We start from the raw sequence: 20,707 nt of genomic DNA, 5'->3' as shown, positions 1-20,707 counted from the left end.
TCAGTTCCACCAGCAGCCCTTGAACAGAGCATAACAAGAGCACCCTTAGCTCCGCAGACAGGACAGCCAGCTACCCGAGTCGTGTCATTGCTTGAAGGTCACAGAGGTGGCTCATTTCAAGGTCAGCTGAAACTAGGTCAGCAGCTCAAGTCGGTGTTTCGGCAAGGACTAAAAATTAGTGTCAACTGCCAGCAAAGTAAAGATCAAGTCAAGAAAGTCCTTGGTCCTAATGAGCAGGTGCCATTATTACCTGCCCAGAGCCTCAATGCTAAACAAAACCAAACCCAACTTTTTGGATGGTATGTACTTTGCAAACAGAAACAGTTTCCTTGCAGTGCTGGAGATGAGGCTGTCCAAGTCAAGGACAAGGGACACTGGTGATGTACAGTTCCCGATCACTCTTACACATGCATAAATACAGAACATCAGCACAATGCTTCCAGAAGATCATTATTAGGAGGACCACTTCCTATTAAAACAAAAGGAGCGGGGGTTATTTGTTATTATTCATACTTGAGAGAGAAGCTTGCTGTTCTGAAGAGAATTAAGTTTTATCTACTACTTACATAACATTTTCCTTTTTGATATTCTTATGCATACATTTAAATAATCGGAACAGGAAACCACTTGAACTAGAATCTCTTTTTCTCTCATATTTGTATGCAGCATCATAGGATCCTTGTCCAAGTACAATTATCCAGTGATAACAACTGATATTTGATGAGGAGTCACACTGATTTTATCAGAAAGAGAACACCATACAGAAGAACACTATACACGTATATTCCACTTAAAGAGATACAGATATATCCCTCTATATAGAAGTGGTTATGTAGGAAGCCATCCGCATGGTCACAAATGCCCCATAAGTCCAGCGCAGGGCCACAAAGATGATTAAGGGAGCGGAGCATCTCCCTTATGAGGAAAGGCTGAGGGAGCTGGGGCTCTTTAGCTTGGAGAAGAGGAGACTGAGGGGTGACCTCATCAATGTTTATAAATATATAAAGGGTGGGTGTCACGAGGATGGAGCCAGGCTCTTCTCGGTGACAACCAACAGTAAGACAAGGGGTAATGGGTTCAAGCTGGAACACAAGAGGTTCCACTTAAATTTGAGAAGAAACTTCTTCTCAGTGAGGGTGACGGAACACTGGAACAGGCTGCCCAGGGGGGTTGTGGATTCTCCTTCTCTGGAGACATTCAAAACCCGCCTGGACGCCTTCCTGTGTAACCTCATCTGGGTGTTCCTGCTCCGGCAGGGGGATTGGACTAGATGGTCTTTTGAGGTCCCTTCCAATCCCTGACATTCTGTGATTCTGTGATAAGAATGAGGTGAAAGGCTCCTGATGTGACCCACTAAGTAGTGGCACCATTTCCATTCCAGTGGCACCACATGTGGCCACCAGCCCCTCACAGTACATGAGGTATTAAATTCTGGTCGTTCATGCACTTGGGATGCTCACAGGACATTACAGCAGCTAGTTAATACTTTTGTCACACCATGTAAACAATCCTTGATTAAAAACATTTTTTGGAAGTACAGTTTTCATTCTAAAACCCCAAGACATTTTATATTATCAAGACTGTCTATGGGCTAGTCTGTATTATTAGCAGAACAATAGCTGGGAGGCTAAAGAATGCAGAGAGCACTCTGAATCACCAGTGCGTGGTGAGCAAACGATGATGGGGTGTCCGCTTTTTGCCCAAAGCATCTTTGAACAAAGCCTTTGGGGGAGAGACAAAATTAACTTGTTCTGTAAAATACATAAGCATCATGCCAGAAATCTCATTACATTAAACCCCAAGCTGTGCACTGTAAACCAGAGCTCGGACAGATGTTCTCAGCTGCACTTACACATCCTCCCTTTGCCTGGCAAGGGTTCTGTCCCCGTCCCCTGGCTGGGACTGTTCTGTGCAGCCCCCTGTGCTCCCGGACACGCTGCAGGGTGCTCCGTGGGGTTGGATTGCTCACTCCCAGGGCAACTCCCTGTTCTTTGACACTGGTCTTTCCTCCTCCTCCATCATCCTGATGTAAATCATACAGGGAATGACACTGCCTAACAAAGGAGCTGTTCTATAAATAGTCTCTTTCTCACATACCACAGACATTGCTGCCTTTTCCCAGCATCTATGAGCAACAACACATATCAACACCTTGTTTCTCTAAGAAATGAAGAAATAAAGGACATCAGTGCTACGTACTGAAGGCATAAGCATGAAGCTGTTTCTGTGGCAGAAATAAAATGTCACACATCCTCAACAAAAGATGCAAGCCTATTTCAATTTAGAAAGAAATGCGCTTTCTCTAAAGTGCCGGAGTGCTCCTAAGCCGTAAGAGAGCATTAAGTGCGATTTTCTTTTCCCAATGACTGCGGGGTCCGTAAATGTAGAATTTGAAAGACAATATAGACAAGCAGGGTCAATTCTGCACCTACTTTGGATTGCAGTTGGTACTGGATACATATCCATCCATAAACTAATAAAATCTTAACATCTGAACCCATGAGATGTCAAATCCTCCCTTGCATAAGGAAGAGTGGAAACAGAGGTAGATCAAGGTGAAGGGATTTGCTCATGGCCAAGATTGAATCTGGGTTGAGGCGAGGGCCCTGACCTTCCTGTTTCCTGTTTTAACGACCAGGTTATGGAGCCTCCACCCCATCAATGACCCCCATACCTTCATTGCTGTCCCATGACAGCACACGGGCTTGTTCGGTAACAAATATATCAGTGCTTCTCCTTCCTTTCTGCGTCTTGCTCAGCAAAGCCTTCTCACCTCATTTCCCTTTCTAGGCAAAGATTTCCAGTCTCTTATTTTCCCCATCTTGTACCCTGCTCTGGGAACACAGGGGTGTTCACGCAAACAGGGAGCGCTTTAGTCCTTTAAAGTACTAAAAGCCTTTGACTTTGTCTGCTGGTAGTAGCAGCATCCTCTTAATCCAGATAATTTCACAATTAGGGCAGACATTGCAGCAGCACAGTAGAAGGTCCTCTTTGCAAATTATTAAGTATGCAAATAGCTACAGTTCTGTATAAACTGACACAATGTTCTGCTAATTTACTGTTTTCCAGTGAAAACAGTCATCAGCCAGCTTGACGATTCCATGCCTCACACTCAAAACAGGCACGAAATGGAGCAACACTGAACACAAGCCTGGGAATCCACGGCACAATTCCAAATGCAGGTTTAGATTGACAAGGAAGATATAATGCAGTCAGGAACGTTTCCAGCAGCATATAGATTTTCCTGGGTGTTATGTTAGTCTCAAAGCCAAAACAGTAGCTTGGAAGGTTTAAGTCTTCTGATTACCTTTGGAAAATGCAACAGACTAACGCCCCGCTGCGAGGAGGAGCTTGACTTATTCTAGTTTTGATCAGAGTATTGGCATTATCACCGAAGGGATCTACTTAAGCATTTCCTAGTCACGTGGAAACACTATCACAGAAAATAAAAGAGCTTTTGCTCTGAAGAGCCCATACAAACAGCTCTCAGACAGCAACCTTCTCTGGTCCAGCCTACCTGAGCAGAACTCAGGCTTAGCAATGCAAAGCTCTACCCACCATTTACTGGAGCGGGTAGAAAAGCTCATCAGCTGCACGTTAAGGCTGTCAGTTGTTAATTGCTTATTTTCAGCTGTTTAAAAATTATTAAAAACCCCACAATACGTTAAAAGCATAATAAGAATTTATGCTGAATCCCCCAATGTAATAAGGATTTGAAAAACATCAGTTTCAGTTCCACCAACTCTTTCACGGGGTGTCTCTACTTTCCTGAAAAATCTCCCCGAACACCAAACTGCAAATTCTTTTCAGCTCCAAACGCAATAAAATGGTAGTATCATCAGCTATGTATGTGCTAAAATGCATCAAAGTGCTGAGCAGCAACCGTGAGAAAACTTGCAAGAGAAAACTCAGAAGAGAGCACAAGGCGTCACTGAACCAGGCTGCAGAGACAGCACAACTACTGGATCAAGAAAAGCGGCTGGATGCATGGAATAGCAGACCCCAATACTCACCTCAGCAACAAGAACGGAACCTTGGGAAAGCAGATGTTTTGCTGCCTGTGTCCTGCTGTAATGAGGCCAACCCAGCCTTGGTTTCGACTGGAATTTCCTACCGCAATCAGAACAAAGCTTCCCAGCCCTTGCCTGGAGCGGTCTAGAGAAGCAGTTCGTGTGTAACAGAGGTTCTTGTTTTTTGATGCAGTTCTCAGAAGCGGGAAGGAAGCAGCATTCCCACAGTCCTTCCTCCCGTTACCAGCTGGTTGCTACTAAGCATTTTATCACCCCCCCGTCCCACGTGGCTTGGAGGACTTTCCATCAGGAGGCCAGCAAGTACGACCAGCAAACAATCCTAAAACAGGCTGCACAGTCCTGATAAGCATTAAGATAGAGACAGCAGAAAATCCTCTGTCAGTCAGGACTTCAGATCTATAAACCACACTCAGTTTTCCCGTTCCCCAAAGCAGTGCTCTCTCTCGCTGCTTGCAGGCGGGTTTTGTCCACGTCCTGAACTTGCAACTAACCTTTTTACCCTTGAACCGTAACAAGCTGCTCAACCCACGGTTCCGTTCGGATCGGGGCTTGTTCAGAATCACCAGGAGACAAACTAGTTGTAGGGAAACTACATGTGTAGGTAGGACAAGATTTATGGCGCTGAGACAGTGACCAGAGCACACACCCGCAGGATCACAGGAGGTTTCTGTAAGGCAGCAGAGTATTCATAGTGGGGGCAAACACCTCAGGACGGGGATGGGTTTCCAGGAGCGAGGGTGGTGAGATACCGAGGAGCACGTGTCAAACAATCAGGCAGGGATTTAGAAAATGATGAGGTGGTGCGATAGTTTGGGACACGCTCCAAGGCAGTGTCCTGGCATGCCCCACAGTACAGAAACCTCTGCTGGAATCGATGCCCAAATATCAGCTCCTCTCACTCCTCAGGAAACAGCCTCAGCAAAAATATGGCAAAATATCAGCAACCGAGAATTGACTAAAGCCTGTTTGCTGCCACGGCCCTGAGCACAGTCTGAACCTCTGGGATCCTGACAAGCCTTAGGGAAGGAATATACCGTTCAGTCTTCCTGGACACGCACAGACCAGGAGGCCAAGTTTTGCTGTTTATTAACTTACAATGCAAGAACAGAAAGTAGGCCAGCAAGCATGAGATCTCACAAATGAAATGAACTATGTTTCCAGTCCCTTCCTCCAGGATGGTGTTGATTGATGCATGCAGGCATGAGCAGAGCTGATTTTTAGAATGAGAAAACGGAGCAACTGCTGGAGGCGGCGGCTGTCGTGGGCTCCCCCAGACGAAGCCAAGCAGCAGCGCAAGTAATTCAGCGCTCGGGTAAGAACAGAAAGATTTCACACCTCAGTTCTGGGGGCCTCGGGCAAAGGCACATTACCATCTCTGGGTGCTGTAACCTCATCAAAAATCAACCCAACGTACAGCAAAGCAGTGATTATAACATCTGATTTAGCACAGGCGCACGCAGCTTTAAGCTATTCTTCCTGAACGTCCTACATAACAAACCCAAACAAATTAAGCAATGAGTAATGAAAAGGTAGGAGGTGGCAAGGCTTGTTTTGGTTCAGGAAAGGATTCCCATCCCTTGCTTGGAATCTAAATTAGATTCAATTTAGATTAGAGTGAGGCAAGGCCAAATTCCCTTGATGGATGAGCTGCTGCAGTATTTTGCAGCCATTCTTCAATAAATGTATTTTTCATCTCCCGCTTCTACTTCTATTTCTGATCTTGTCAGCTTCATGCCATGCCATCCCCTGTTCTTCTGGGTTAGGATATCCCTTATTCTCCCGGTGAGGGAAGAACTAATTTGTTGTCTAGCAGAGAGAGAATGTGTTCCTGGCCTGATAAATGGATTATCTCCATAAACATCCTTTCTAATGCAACGACACCCCTCACTCTCACAAAACCAAAGGAATTAATCACAACCAATACTGTAACATCCAAAAGTGAAAGCTCCCTCTCCTGCCCAATATGCTAGTATTACAGACAGTTTTTTGTTAAAGGAAAAATCCAGGAAAAACGCACATAAAAAAATCCATATTCATGCTTACCACGCCTGCAAAAGGATCTCTGTCCACATAACAGACTTTGCATGGTGACAGTGCTCACATGTCCAAGGCAGACATGCAATTCTAAGCAATATGTTTCCTCTGATGGATCAAAATCGAACTGCTTCATTTCATCGGTCCAGCTTTCTTTGCAAGTATTCTAATTTTTGCTTCTTCCTTAGAGAACCAATTTCACAATGAGCAGCTGCAAAAATACTAAGCTTTCATTTTTAGTGCTTACGTTTTGCTTAAACATGCTACCTTTGGCAGAATCAGTCCATTAATCATTCTACTGAGAAGAAAAATACAGAACTTTTCAGAGTACAAGACAATTCACACAGGACTGGTAATTTATAAAGACTGATTTTCTTCATGATGCTGTTTTCCCTTTCTGAACTTCAGTGGCCTTCGAAAAACTGTTTTCTTATTGTATTTTAGTCTGTTTCCTACTAGCATAGCATATAATTCTTACTTTCTGATGTTTGGGTTCACATGAATTCACTTTGTGATAAAATGACACTCATTTGGTAGTATCAGTTCAGCAGCTGAAAAATATACTTTAGGATGATAATGCAAGACGTAATATTTGAATGCGATGCCTATTTTGTGCAATAACCTGATAAAGAGCTGCTCTCTTGAACGGATGCTCAGAATTTTCTGAAATTCTTCATTTTAGAACACATCATGTTAAAGAGTAATCTATTTCCAAATGATGCAGTGGTCTAAACCCCTACACGCTGTGAGTACAAAGCTTCATTTGCCAAGTACCGTAAATTTTCAGGGTTCTGGAATAGCTAAAAAGAAAGTATTACTATGCGCATGTGAAATATCACAGTATCCAACTTCAATTCGAAGGAAGAAAATACTAACTCATGTATTTTAATTTGCCATTATTACAGTTTCCATAGCAGATAGAAATAAGACACATTTTGGAACTTTTCTAGTCATCCCGAATGCATTATCTGCATACACTGTGCTGCCTGCCCAAATTGCACTACAATTTAAAACAATTACATGAGAAGACAAGGACGGAGTTTAATATTGCTCAAAAGCACATGGCTGGTGTCCAATAAAACCCTAAGCCGGTAACTAAGCTACGCACATTCCCAAACGTAAATTCACATTGACACCATGAAGGATGAAAACTACTCAAGTCAAGTCAGCATTATTGCACTGAGCACTGTAAATTCATCGCACAGCAGCTCATATTAAATTAAGCAAACCAGCAGCACGGTTGTTCTCATGGCTTTTAGGGCACCTTGTGGAATCAACATCCCAATATGCTGCATATTCCTCTGCTAACAGTTTTCTAAGCTCAACCGGTTCCACAGCCCATCTACACATTTGAAGAGAAATAAGCCCATCTGGCCAGAACCAGACTGTAAAATAGGTATTTGATTCAATCCTTTATTTTACATTCATCTGAAGTACCTAAGTGCGCAGTTAGCTGAGAGGACAAGCTACAGAGGCAGTCTGGAAGCCAACCTATTTATCATTTGCTTTTGTATTTGCAAAGTGCTACGCAAGTACCAATTACCGCCGTGATACAGCAGAGCTTATTAACACAAGCACACTGATGTGATTATGCTGCTTCTGAGCTCCTCTGCCATCAGCCCAGCGGTCTCTGCCCTGCTGCAGGGTTTAGTTGTGCTACGACATCCCATCTCCCTCACACCGGCCTGGAAAGCGCCTGGAATATGAATATCACAACACCTCGGAATTGAGTTCCGAAGCACCAAGCTCAGGTTCAACACTCCGCTCGCTCCCGATACTTTGCTGCACGGGCAGCTCTGCAGATGGGCTACACAGCAGCAACAAGTAATAAAGCTCATTCAACAGAACGTACCAAGTATCCCCTGCTTTGTCGACCTTTTCACAGGGTTATCAAGCGCATGAGCGTACATCGCACTTCATGATCCTTTGCCTTATTAAATTCAGAGCATTCCCTATACCTGTGTTCACTTCTCATTCCTCTCTTCCACTTCCAGAGGAAGACACGGAGCACATGGCATTTGCCGCAAGAGAGGAACAGCCTCCTGCGTCCTGGGAGCCACTTGGGTCAGATCCAGTACCTGGATATTTCAGCTCATTTGCTTGCTTATACTAACATTGTACTTACCCACATGTAACCCATGGTACATCTCGGCCATCACCTACTTACTCATCATTCAACTCGGCACAGTGAACATGGATTTGGGGACGCAGGGAGCCTTTCGTTCCCAGTTAGCTTTTTCACAAATCGTCTCACCACAGACACATTCGAAATAACTGACTGTTGAAGCAAAACTTGGTAGGACTTGCAAGATCCTCTTTTGGTCAAAATCAGCATTAACACTGAATATTTCTCCCATGGCGAACCTGTGTGACCAACTGAAGCTCGACTACTTGCAAAATGTGTTAAAGGGAAACCCAGGGACTACACATACTCACATCTGTGAGTAATTCAGACATGTCTGTACAAAAAAGCCACATCCAAACAGTGCAAGCTCAGGAAATGCTTGTTTTAATATTTAAACCATGTCACCTGGACTCATCTATATGCATGTGTTCCTAAGGACAGGATTCATCTCCCCTAAAAGCTATTTATTCCATCTGAAGTATTCTTCTGGGCTGGTCCTTTATTCAGGCAGAGAACAGCATGCCTCTATAGGGTAATTATTATCTCATACACGCCTAACACGAATGAGATGAGTTGCTGTCTGGAGGCGCTTCTTTCTTCCTGACTAGTGTAGCCTCGGAGTTAAATTAGATGCACTACATCCCATCCTAGGCAATCTTGTACTAGGAGATCTTGTGACGTTTTACAGGGAACAGGCAATAACCAAGCAAGCAGAAAACTCAGGTCTCATCCTTTCACTGGGACCCTACTGCTGCTATTGACTTATCTGTGGGAGCGCTCGGACTGTGGGGACCAGCAGCTGTAAAAGCCCTGATGTCCCCAGCAAACAGTGGTCCCCTCTGCACCGCTTCACACAATAATGCTGCGAGTTCCATCGGTGCCCGAGGTGGCAGTCAGAAAAGCTGACGCAACGCTCCGTACCCCACATTTACTGGTTGCTCTTGTACAAGTCACTGCCTCTCTGTGACTCAGTTTCTCCATCTGTAAAGTGGAGATGATGCTCCTGACCTCCTTTGCCAATTATTATTACATCTACTGATGAAAAAACCCCAACCTTGACACATAGGTGCTACTACTCACTAATGAGAAGCATTTTACAAATGCCTCTACGTGTGATACTAAAAAGGCCCAGTTCTGCGACCTTCCTCAAGCTCAACATGATAAAAACAGATACCACAGGCACAACTTAGAAAAGAGCTACAGGGAAAAATCTAAACTCAGCTGACATTTTCTAACTCAGCTAACATTTCAGAACTGTTAAATACTAATGCTTTGCTAAAACAAGACTACAAAACACTTACGTACATCTTGCATCTAATAAAACTTTGCATTCTTTGTGGATAGAATAGCTTTTCAAAACATTAACCGTACTATCCTGAGCCATTTCCAAAGTCAAATAGACTGTGAAAACCACTGAATTCTTTGCCAGCCAAGCCCCAATCCTATAACTTCCTATATTTCTTACTTAACTGACTTTATTCTAATTTGCATCAAACGAGCGGTTGGACTGGTTCTCAGCGGCAGTCAATATCCTGTGTAAATCAAAGTCAAGGGCATTTTCCCAAGAGGAAGGTAGGTGAAAGGTGAGGTCGGATTTTCCTACAGCATTAAGTGTCCCAAGGCTGAAAGTACAAGATGAAACTCTGCCCACGTCCAGGGACACGCTCAGCGTTGGTGGACGGGGCGGTGACGGCCACGGTGCAGGTAGAAAGCTCGTGGCAGCTTCGTGGAAGGATCTCAAGAGGGTGCAAAGGTTCCTTCCTCTTCACGGCCATTACTCCCTTACGGTCACCGCTCTGCACGTACAGACCTGCAGTGTGTAAAACCTTCTCTGCATGGAGCTACGTGTCAGGGCAGTTTTTTCATCGTTATTTTCTGTGTAAGTCATTTTAGTGGTGCACAGCCGGGCTTCTAGAAACTGGTGAGAATCGGCACTGCGAATTTGTTACATCCATCATGCAAAGGCCCTATGTCACGGCACCGGCACTTTCTCTAGTTCTGTGTTTTACCTTTCAAATTGCTCATCTCCACCTGCAGCATCTCAGACCAGCTGTGTGACCCTGAGCGAGACACCGAGTTACCAGTACAAAGGATGGGACCAAAGCAGAGGCGTTGGTGCTAAGGGCATGGAGACGGGGCCAAGCCCCCTCGTGTTGCTTTGACAAATATGAAACAAGTTTTTCTTGACCTTAAGTATTTTCTGTACAAGGTCGAGTGCAATGTCTGTACGGATGAGATTTCGCACTGCTCTGGGCTGCGTACAAACCCACGTGATTTTCAAATTCCACAGGTAAAATGCTGTTTGCAACTTCGTATCATGGCTCAAACATCCCAGTTGTGTAACACTTTGAACTATTTCAAGACTATTTTCTCTCACCCCAGAAGCCTTCTCTGAATTTTGCTCAGGAACACAAATATGACCATTATTACCAGAGGACAGAGTTTCAGAAGGAAATACAAATGAAAAATGAAATACATACAGATTCTCTGAAATATCTCAAAAGGTATGATAAATTGAGTAGAGAATGCTCTCCCTCCTCACCTTTAAAGTGGCCAAGAGAATTCCACTGCAATGATATCACATGTAAATTATAAAAAAAAGAAAAAAGAAAAAGAAAAAAGAAAGAAGAAGGGGACACAGCATTCTCTATTAAATGCTTCAACAGATGCGTACAACCTTGCCTGCTCTGGTAGCATCTCTATAAAGTCCACCCACCTTTCTGGGAATGCAAAAGTGCAAAGGCAAAATGAAAAAAAAGTTTAAACCCGGTCATTTTTAAACATGGTTTACTCTTCTCTCCCACTAAGCCACTGAAGTTTTCAATATCCTTTTCAACTATTGGCCATTTAAACTTGGCCTCCCTCCCGCAGATCTGCTAGAAGTGTTACAGCCGGGATACCAGAGGTCGATCCGTGTCACTGCAATGGTCGCTGGCTGTCAGCTCTTGGAAACCGTGAGCCATCGCTTTGTCAGTCTCAGCCTTCGGCTTTGCAAGCTGTGACTGGAGATCCCGCCTGGCCCTGCTGGCAGCTGTTGCAAGCTGTGAGCCAGCATCTTGGCATTCTCAGCTGAAACACTCACCGCTCCTGCGCTCGCAAACTGCCATTTGCAGTTAGCCGAGCTCCCGGGTGATACGGCAGCAAGGCAAGGACATCGCAGGGTGAAAAAAGGATCATCTGGCTGAATGACCCACATTCAACCAATCGACTCATTTTTAATCACTTTCCAATAGAGGTCATCCAGACAGTAAACATCTGGCTGTGGCATCTCAGCCACCTTCCAATGAGAATTATCTTGCTGGTCAACATCTAGTCCTGCTGTATCAGCTGTCAATTACTTGTGCAGTCACATTAGTGCAATGACCTGCTTTCCATCATTTAAAAAAAAAAAACCCAAATGGCATAAGACCAAAATTTGCTAAGCAAAGGAGCATCTTACTTTGGTTCCCTGTGAAATTAGGAAATAACTCTTGCCTATTCAAAGAGACTTTTGACAAATAAGGAAAAATACACTTAAAAACACACATGACATGTATTTTACAAGCAAGTCTAGCCCAACACTTCCTCATCTACATTTGCATAGGTGCTTTGGGGTAAACATACCTCTGCATTACTACCCATTTTCTCCTCGCAGCTTTAGCTACACATAGGCACATACTCTCATCCCTCTTTCAACCGTCCCTTTTTCAACGTGTCTCCATCCTGAGGAGACAGCTTGTCTCTGCACCCGCCCCGCTGTGCTGTTCCAGAGGAGCAGATTCAGACTGCAAACTACAGGTTTGTGTAGTTAATGTGCAAGCACATTAACCAGCACATCAGATAACATTTTAAAGGAAAAAAGGTATTGTTTTGCCTGAGAATGATGAAAGGATCAAGACAGCAGTAGTTTGAAAGGAAGACTAGAATTTACAAATTCTTATAAATCATTTATGACTGCAAATGAAATGTTGGAAATATCACCACATTTGAAGGAGAACATTATACTGGGTTTCCACACCAACTTCCAGTTCTGACTGTACCTTTGCACAGCCCTAGGAAGTTGCAAAGAGGAAGAAGATCAGTTTTCATTAATGTTTTTATATCACGTTCAGTATGAGTTCACTAATGGTTCATATCAGTAGCACCAGGAAGCAGGAATATAATGTATCAAAAAGAACAAACCAGTCCTAGATACCGTGTCACGCTTGTGGCTTCTGGTTTCTTCCTCAGAAAGTTTCAACGAAAGATTGCTCTTAAGTAATATCCTCCTTCACAAGAAATGTGCAAGTTTTAGTTCTTATATTTTTGAGTTTTCCTTGGGCAGGGAGCAGCCAGCTCAGCAGGTGACAGTGCACCCTGGAAGACACACCTCTGGAGCTCACTATTTCACATCACCCAGGATTAGATATATCAGAGATGGCCACGGCTTCTTAATGACCAACGTGAAAATGTTTTGAATGAGCAGTTCTCCACTTCAGAAAGTATTAATAACAGAGTACAAATGACTGTATTGTCGCAGAAATGTAAGTAGAAACTCTGCAAACAAGGACTAGAGATGAAAAGACCAGACACTTCCCCCATACCTAACTAGCTCTTCTTCAGATGATGTGAAGAAATAAATTATACGTTGAATTATATATATGAAACAATACATTTAATCTGTGTTAGCTCTTTGTTAACTCACCTCAGCAGTGTATTAGCTTCAAAAGGGTATGGGTAGGCCAAAACCTTTTGTAAAACTGAGATAAAACTTTCACCGAAACAGACTACAGCCGCGGTGACCGTGCCAAGTCCCTAAGGATATCGAGTCAGCATGGTATTCATGGTAAGGAACACCACAGTTCAGCATTTTAAATGCCATCTTAAAAGCTAGGAATTAAGCCTGTTTCTCCTTATAATTTCCTGCTTGTCTTTGATTAACAAGAAAGGAAAATTAGAAAGAAGCACAGAAATATACCTCTGCATGAACTCTGTACAGTACTATGTAAAACAGAACGTGCAGTTCCCTGATCACGGGCAGGTGAATGCTGCAGGCACTCAGACAAGGAATGCTTTACAACCGATGCCTCAATTACCTGTGTCAAAATACCACCTCAGCTTCTGCTTGAATTTGGCTCCCAAGAGCCCCGTACAAGCGCTTGGTTCATCACTCGTGGCCTGTGAGCCTGGATGGACCCAGAATATATTCTCAGCCCCTTCTGCTGGCCTTCACTAACAGGTTGCCTGTGACTGGAGACAGCTGGCTGCAAAGCCTTCTTTTAAAGGCGATTTAAAGGACAAGGGAATCTTACAGCTCACGTACATACCTGCTAGCACATGCCTTGCTCAGCTGCAGTTCTACCCCACCTCTGAGAGATGATTTCAGCACCACAAAACTATCACCTGAAGTCCAGCTTTTCTTTTACCCTTGGCCTCGAAGGAAAAAACACACCACTTGTCTGCCACAGGAAACAGGCCTGTGTTAGGACACCAAGACAAGCATGCAACGTTCTCTGAAATCTTATTTTTTGCTGGTGTGGAAGCGGTGAACGCTCGAGGAAAGCGCTGAGCACAGAGGCTGCTGCGCTCCCTCTGCTGCTCTCCCCGAGGAAAGGCAGCGAGCCTGCACCATGCCTCAGAAAAGCAAAGTTAAGTGTAGATCTACCACCCATTCCTGCATTTTCAGGTATTCCTAAAGCTGTGCGCTGCTGTTTTTGCTAATGCCAACCCTGCTTCATACAAGACAGCAGGCATACAAATGCCACAGCAAAGTTCAACAGGCGAATTGCAGGCAAATGTGTTACATTCTCCTTACTCCACGACTCCCTTACAAACACTTACGCCTTTGCTTCACAACCTGAATGAAGTCTTCATACACTGTGAGTCGAGAAATGTGGTCTCTGTGTGTTAAACGGCAAAGCTTTCCTTTGGCTGTCTTTCACAGGACTTGCATTCAGACACAAGAACTTCAAATAGCATCAAAATATGTCTTAATTCTGGTGAAGAAGTGTGAGAAGCATAATAACTTCGAGGGGACACATTATTTTTCTCATCTTGTATTTAGAAATCAGAACAATACTTGTTCCTTTTACCTTCTAAACAGGGCTCAGCTATGGATGTTGAGCCACACTGGAAACAGAGGTGGCGATTACAGCGCTCTGGCGCAGACCCAAGGATATTCCTCTCCGTACGTGCCGTGTCTTGCCAAACCAAGGCACAAGTGCCTCGCTGGCAGGATTCTGTGGTGTACAAGCACTTGTCCAGAACTGCAGCTCGGTTTCTCACGTGGACTCGAGTTCTGGTGCCCTTTCAGCAGGGTCAAATGACAAAACACAAGATCATCAGTGCCAAGTGACTACTATTGACAAGAGTAATTCTTCCCACCAATGGGATATTATGCTGTCCGGTGTGCTGGTTCACAGGGAACAAGAGAATTGTCTTTTTACACTGTTTTTCATTTTTACCTTGTAACTCACAGGGAAACAATCCCTTCAGTAGAGAAAATTAATGAAATTTCTGCCATAGAACTTTTAAACATCAATTTTGCACTTTGAGCTGGGCAGCTCAATACAGATCTTTTGTCAGCAGCAAACCTGCCTCAATACTTTGTAAATATTATTAAGCTATGGTATGGTTTATAAGGCTTTCCTAGTTTAATTAATTTGTTACAAAACATACCCTTAAGGAGACAGATGTGTCAGTGTAAATATTGCATGTCAACCGGGGTGTATGGGGTACTTTGTTGCCAAACACTTTTCTAATTTGCATCCAAACATCTGTCCCCAGGCAAAAGCATTCATGATTTATAGAAGACAAATGAAAGAACTGCCCATATGACCCAGAAAACATTCTGTACCTCCTGATAGTCTTGCTCCAGTATCTTTTCCAGCAATAGAGAGGACCATCTCAGTGGTGGGTAACACAAGACACAAGCAGATTCATGGAATACAATCAATATATTACTGCTCTTTCATATGGCACATGTTGTGAAATCTCTAAGACTTATATGCATATGAAAAGGTTTATATTCAAGCCCCAGGACACAATCCAGTTCTCACTACAACCAACAGCAGAAACCAAACATGAAACCTTTCCAGATACACTTCTGTATCTTGCGTAACCTTCTAAGATTAAAGAATGCCATGGAAAAAGACCAATGCACACAAACTGAGAAGTGGAAACAGCTTTGCTTTTAATGTAGGGGTCATTTAAGGAGATATGATACTTGAATCACTGGAAAACTATGATTTGAATGCAAATTTATTCAACCCTCTGTGGAAGTAGTTGGTGTTTCTTAGTAGTGTTCCCCACACTGACAGCTTATACATTTGGCATGAAATGGCCAATATTAGTTATCTTCATTAATGTGCTGTATCTCTCACCACAACTTGAGTAACCTGCTAGCGACCGTGGTACCTCACAGCATCTCAAATGATGCAATTTGAAGCTCATGAATTATATAATGTAAAAGACCAACTGCTGAAATGCTATGCTGTTCAGTGAGCCCAGTTCTGTCAGACAGAGGAAGGACAGTCTGCACCCAAACAATGTTATAGAAAATATTTTGCCACATTTGGCTTAGTTTTTCATTAGTTAAATTTCAGAGGTGAAGAAGTTAAATTTACTTTTGAGGGATGAAATATGCCGGGTGTCACAAGTGTCATAAATCTCATTATAAATCCTTTATGGAAGCTTGTAATTGGTACAAGACAAACAATTTAAATAAGCCATTCAAGTAAGTGCTCTTGCTGAAAATGCACTGGGAAGTGCTTTTTTCACCTATGCGTGAAGGTTAAAAATGCAACAAATGCAAAGCAAGAATGAGAAGTGAAGTCCAAGCTAAGAGGCTTGAAGGAGCACCACTCTGCTGAATCCCTAGTCGTACCTAAACAGGGCAGGGATCTGACTTTTAGGGACCCCCGGCAGGCAAAGAGAACATCATGTGAACAGGCAAGACAAAATGTGCACAGGCTTCCTTTATCCCACCGTAGAGCTCGAAATCATAAGGGGAGTCCGGTGCTGGAAAGTGTCTGAAGGAAACTCTTTGCTTCTAGCAAGACGAATAATACACCTGTTCCCTGGTTGTGAGCAAACACTACAAAGGAATAATTAGAAACTATCTGACCTGAAACCCACATGCCCATTACTGTGGTATTTTTCCACCTACTACAGGTGAAACAGAAGATGGGCTGGACCTGGAAGGGGAGGGGTGGAGTGGCAGCACAAGATGCTGATTTATAAAGCACTAGCGAACAGTGCTCTTTCTCAAAGCCATTCTGCCTGAAGGATGCCAAGGAGCAAGCGCGATTCCAGCTAACATCTGCTTGCCGGCTCAGAGGGAACCACAACCTCTGCGAGCTTTTGTACTCCAATAGCCACAACTGCTCTGAGCCACTTCGTCCTCCGTTTGGGCTTTTGCTTTTCATCCAGAGACTTTAGCTCGGCTGTTTCACTCCATCAGGAAAGGAATAAACTCACCAAGATGGTAAAGGTGAGTACACTCTTCATGGAATTGCTCCTACTGCATAGGTGTTGCTTCTCAAGAACAAGCATTAATTTAAGTTTTAATATACATATCTATGTTATAAATATGAGCCAAGTGTAAAACAGAACTAATACTAGACACTGTTGGGGATCTAGTGTAACAACTGCAATTTTCACTCTAGATGGGTATGTGTCTCTAATTCTAAAAAAGTAAAGAGATCAGATGGGAAAGGGAAGAATTCTAGGACTGGCTAGTTTCATAATGAACAGTTTCATGAACACTATCCCTTTTGCAAATGCCAAAATCTGAGATTTTATTAAAACCTGCAGGTTAAACATAGACCATGCATAGAAATGAGGAACAGATTTTACTAACTTCATTAGTTTTCTTTATTATTCTCCTCTGTCTGCTAAGTTCTCACAATAGTAGCTGTTTTCTTTGTGTCCTTCTCCTACTTTATGGCGATTTGAAAAGCTGAACAGATTTTTGGGTGGGATCAAGAGAGGAGGAGGAGAAGGAAGAAGATGAAGGAAAAAATCCCAACAGATAAATCAAATCGTGAATCTTTAGCAAGGCAGAAAAACACAGAACTTCTTGTAAAAGACATGCCCTTTATTTGGGATATATATCACCAAGCAAACTCAAGTGCTTTAGGAAAATGATTTCAGACTTTTAACTCCCCAAACAATTCACCAGCTCTTAGCTTTTCCCTTCCTCAAGATACAGTGCCAAGACTTCAATATATATCTAATTAAAGGGCATCTGAGGATAAGATGCCATTTTTGAGTTCAGATTAGTATTAAGTACTAAGATGTCCCAATCTTTATTTATTTTTGTTTTCCTCCTTGTTGTTTCCATTACTTGAGCTCTCTGGTTTAGTCTGTATGTAATTAAGCTGTCTACTCTCAACTCATCTGAAATATTACCTCTGCAGGAGTCCAAACACTGACAAATGTCCTGCAGAGTATATGAGGGCTCGTTAAGACAGACAGACAGACAGACAGCAGCCTGCAAGCTGCTCTGTCCCGCTAGCAAAGCTCACCATCAGATAAGACCCAGTGTGACTCTCATGAAACTCTGACAGTTAATCTATCAGGAAGTCTCTGAAATGGGGTCAACCAATAGTCCTACCAAGGCATGGCATGTAGTTTACAAGATAATTAGGATCTGGAACGTTGTGATTACAAAAGCTGGTAAATTAACAACACAGGAAGCTTGCCCTTCAGACTACAGTATTAACTTAAAGCTAAGAAACAGCTTCCCCCACCAAGTTATCAGTAAAACCCCCACATTGTCAGAGGTTTGGCAGCTTCTCTAGGTTAACAGTTTCCTGTACTTGGTACGAGACAGACAACAAATGAGTGAGGAGTTTGCTAAGTCCCCATCAGCTCTGAGCTCCAGGTGAAAAGAAACAGACTTGTTCTCCTTGGCTACCAGTGTGGTGTTTGCCTCCATTTCTCACTATGTGATTGAGTGTAAATATAAACGTGTAAATGTTAATTTTCATTAAAAAAGTAAATATTACAGTCATGTATCTAAAATGCTCTAGGAACAGGCAAGTTCTCAATGAATACTTTTCCCCTCCCCTTTAAAATATCTTTTGCTTTTACATCCATCTGTTCCTTGGAGCTGATAAATGAATTAATGGTTTTCACTAGCAACGCTGAGCTCCTGGGGCAGTGTTCCTACACTTTGTGTTAGACCATAAACTACTAAAAGTGTTGCACATCTCTACAAGAATGACTATAATTTTCATCTTTTGAAGACCTGACCACGATTGCTGTAACACATGCTGGAGAGATCTCAGGGTAAGACAGGAACTCGCACTTTAAGTTGCCAGGAGAAAGAGAGAGTAGCAATTTGTAGCTTGTCTTCAAAAAGTAGGTTCGTTGGAGTTTGACCTGTTTGTGGTAATTTTTACTGCTTCCTTCAAGTCCCAGCAGATCTTCACAGCAATGCCAAAACCTTATTTCTTTTACAGAAAAAATCTGATGTTTACTCGGTTGAGATCTATGGGACCAAAGATATAGAAAAAACAGAGATGGGAGATAAAGAGGAGAAGTATAAAGACTTGAAAGGCAACAAGAAAAAAAAGAAGACAGAAGACCTTAAGAAAGAGCTGGACCTGGTGAGTGTTGCTAACAAAGCTCCCATTCCACCTGGCAGGACAGGGGGTGAAAAGCCAATGTAGCACCAGTTTAACAGACACGCTGCACTGAAAATCCTGACACAGGGAAGGATTTGCTTCCTCATGCTCCTGAAGTGTGCCGGAAAAAGGTTGTGCAGGATTACTGTCTATAAGGAAAGAATGATTCTGGTCTAAATAAGCCACTTACGGTACAGAACACTGTCTCCCCAAAGAAGAGCTATTCACCAGGTGGAATAACTGTCATCAGTATCTCCTGTGAACTGCCACTTGCATAGTGAGCCAGGAATCGGAGGGAAAGGTAGAAGCACAACATTTTGCTCCAGGGATTGCTGGCAGATCTAAAAGCATGCCTCATCTTTAAGCACAGGGTTTTTTCCCTAAACTAACTGCACTGTACTTTGAGGACAGTGCACTAAGCTCAAGAAATCTGTATTTTATTTCTGGCTTGCTACCAACCTGCTGGCTGATCTTGGACAAGTTGCTTCCTCTCTGTATGTTTCAGTTTCCCAATCTAAAAAATGAAGGTAATTATACTGACCTCTTTTCTGAATTGCTTTGAGAGCAACTCAAAGGAGGGGCTACTTACAGGCTAGATGGTATTTCCAAGGTAAGGAACCCCTCAAATCAGCCATCAGTTTACCCATCATGTTTCCAAGATCTACCCAGTAGCAGCTAAATAATTCTCGATATATCTCGTCTTTGCCACCAGGGGATGAAACTTTACTCTCATGTTTCTAAAGAGAAACCAAAGCAGAGACAAGTTGATTGGCTCATCCGAGTACCAATGAATCATTCTGTGAAAACAACTGTGAGGTCTCTCAAATTCTTGGCTTCTAAATCTCAGTTTGGCACAAGATATAATTAGGTCAATGATACCACAGCAGTGTCACTGCAGGGAAAGAAAGGAGAAGAGCTTTGAGATTTCCCCTCCCACACCCTTTTAAACTGTGGTTTGAACCTGCTGCTTCTTTCTACAAGACTGTGGTGGATAATTTCACATACCCTGCCTTGCCAATCAAGTGCAGGTTGTTGTCACACATTCTGACACCACACCCTTTCTTCTGTCTACATCTTGCCTATGGTACTGAATGCTGGAGTCTGTAGCATGTAAAGAACTATTTATCCAAAAGCAGCAGAGACATTTGTGGCAAGCAGTATTAACGTGAGAACACCATTCTGTTCTTGTGACAGATTTGCTGGAGGAGGGAGTGATTTACAAAAGTACTCTAAAAATCAAAAGAAAAGACCATCTTCCAGTGGAAGATATTTTGCTTATCAATACGCAAATTGCATGTTGTCTATTCATGAAAGTGGGATGTCATATGAGCAACTGGTCCCAGATCCACGCAGTTTAAATATTCTCCAGATCCTGAAATAAGATTTCCAACAGTCTGAAATCCCGCTCACTATCATTTTCTCTTTCTTTTGGAATCCAGGATGACCATCAACTCAGCCCTTCAGACCTGGAGAAAAAGTACGGTACAAACATCAGCAAAGTGAGTCCATAGGGTATCATTAAGAAACTGCGTGAATCGGTTGCCTGACTTTCTTCTGGTTTAGCCAAAGCTCCCTAGAAGCAGGAGGAAAGCATTCAAATCAGACTCATCCATACATGGATGTGTGTACGCGTGCATGAAAAAGCATGATGCACTAACTCCCAATAAAGCCTAAACCAGTAAGTCAACGTGCAGCACCAACCTGGATTTAGAGTTTCTTTCAAGTCTGATCTACTGCTTTGAAATCAAAATCCCTGCACAAAACATGACCTCAAAGTTTGCACCAGGACCTCAGCTTTTTCTAAAGCTTTTATCTGGTATTTCGATTTTGCTACAATTCATTTTTCACTGGCAGCGTCTGTAACAATCTATAGCAAGAGAATGCACTGGAAATGATTTTATCTTGAAGGAAACACTAGATTTCAGAAA

At 43.0% G+C, this 20,707-nt stretch overlaps 1 protein-coding gene across 1 annotated transcript in view; it reads left to right on the top strand.

Annotated features, from left to right (window-relative positions):
- ATP12A (ATPase H+/K+ transporting non-gastric alpha2 subunit) overlaps positions 1–20,707 on the top strand; it is a 41,815-nt gene that overhangs the window by 6,508 nt on the left and 14,600 nt on the right. Inside the window, exons 2-3 of the mRNA XM_065651889.1 lie at positions 18,568–18,761; positions 20,219–20,278. Of these exons, the coding sequence (XP_065507961.1) occupies positions 18,568–18,761; positions 20,219–20,278 (254 nt within the window). The remainder of the gene's footprint in view (positions 1–18,567; positions 18,762–20,218; positions 20,279–20,707) is intronic.

The sequence above is a fragment of the Caloenas nicobarica genome, chromosome 26, assembly GCF_036013445.1.
Source record: "Caloenas nicobarica isolate bCalNic1 chromosome 26, bCalNic1.hap1, whole genome shotgun sequence".
NCBI classification, from domain to species: domain Eukaryota; kingdom Metazoa; phylum Chordata; class Aves; order Columbiformes; family Columbidae; genus Caloenas; species Caloenas nicobarica.
The sequence above is the reverse complement of the archived record's forward strand: the minus strand, read 5'-3'. Positions and strand labels throughout refer to the sequence as shown.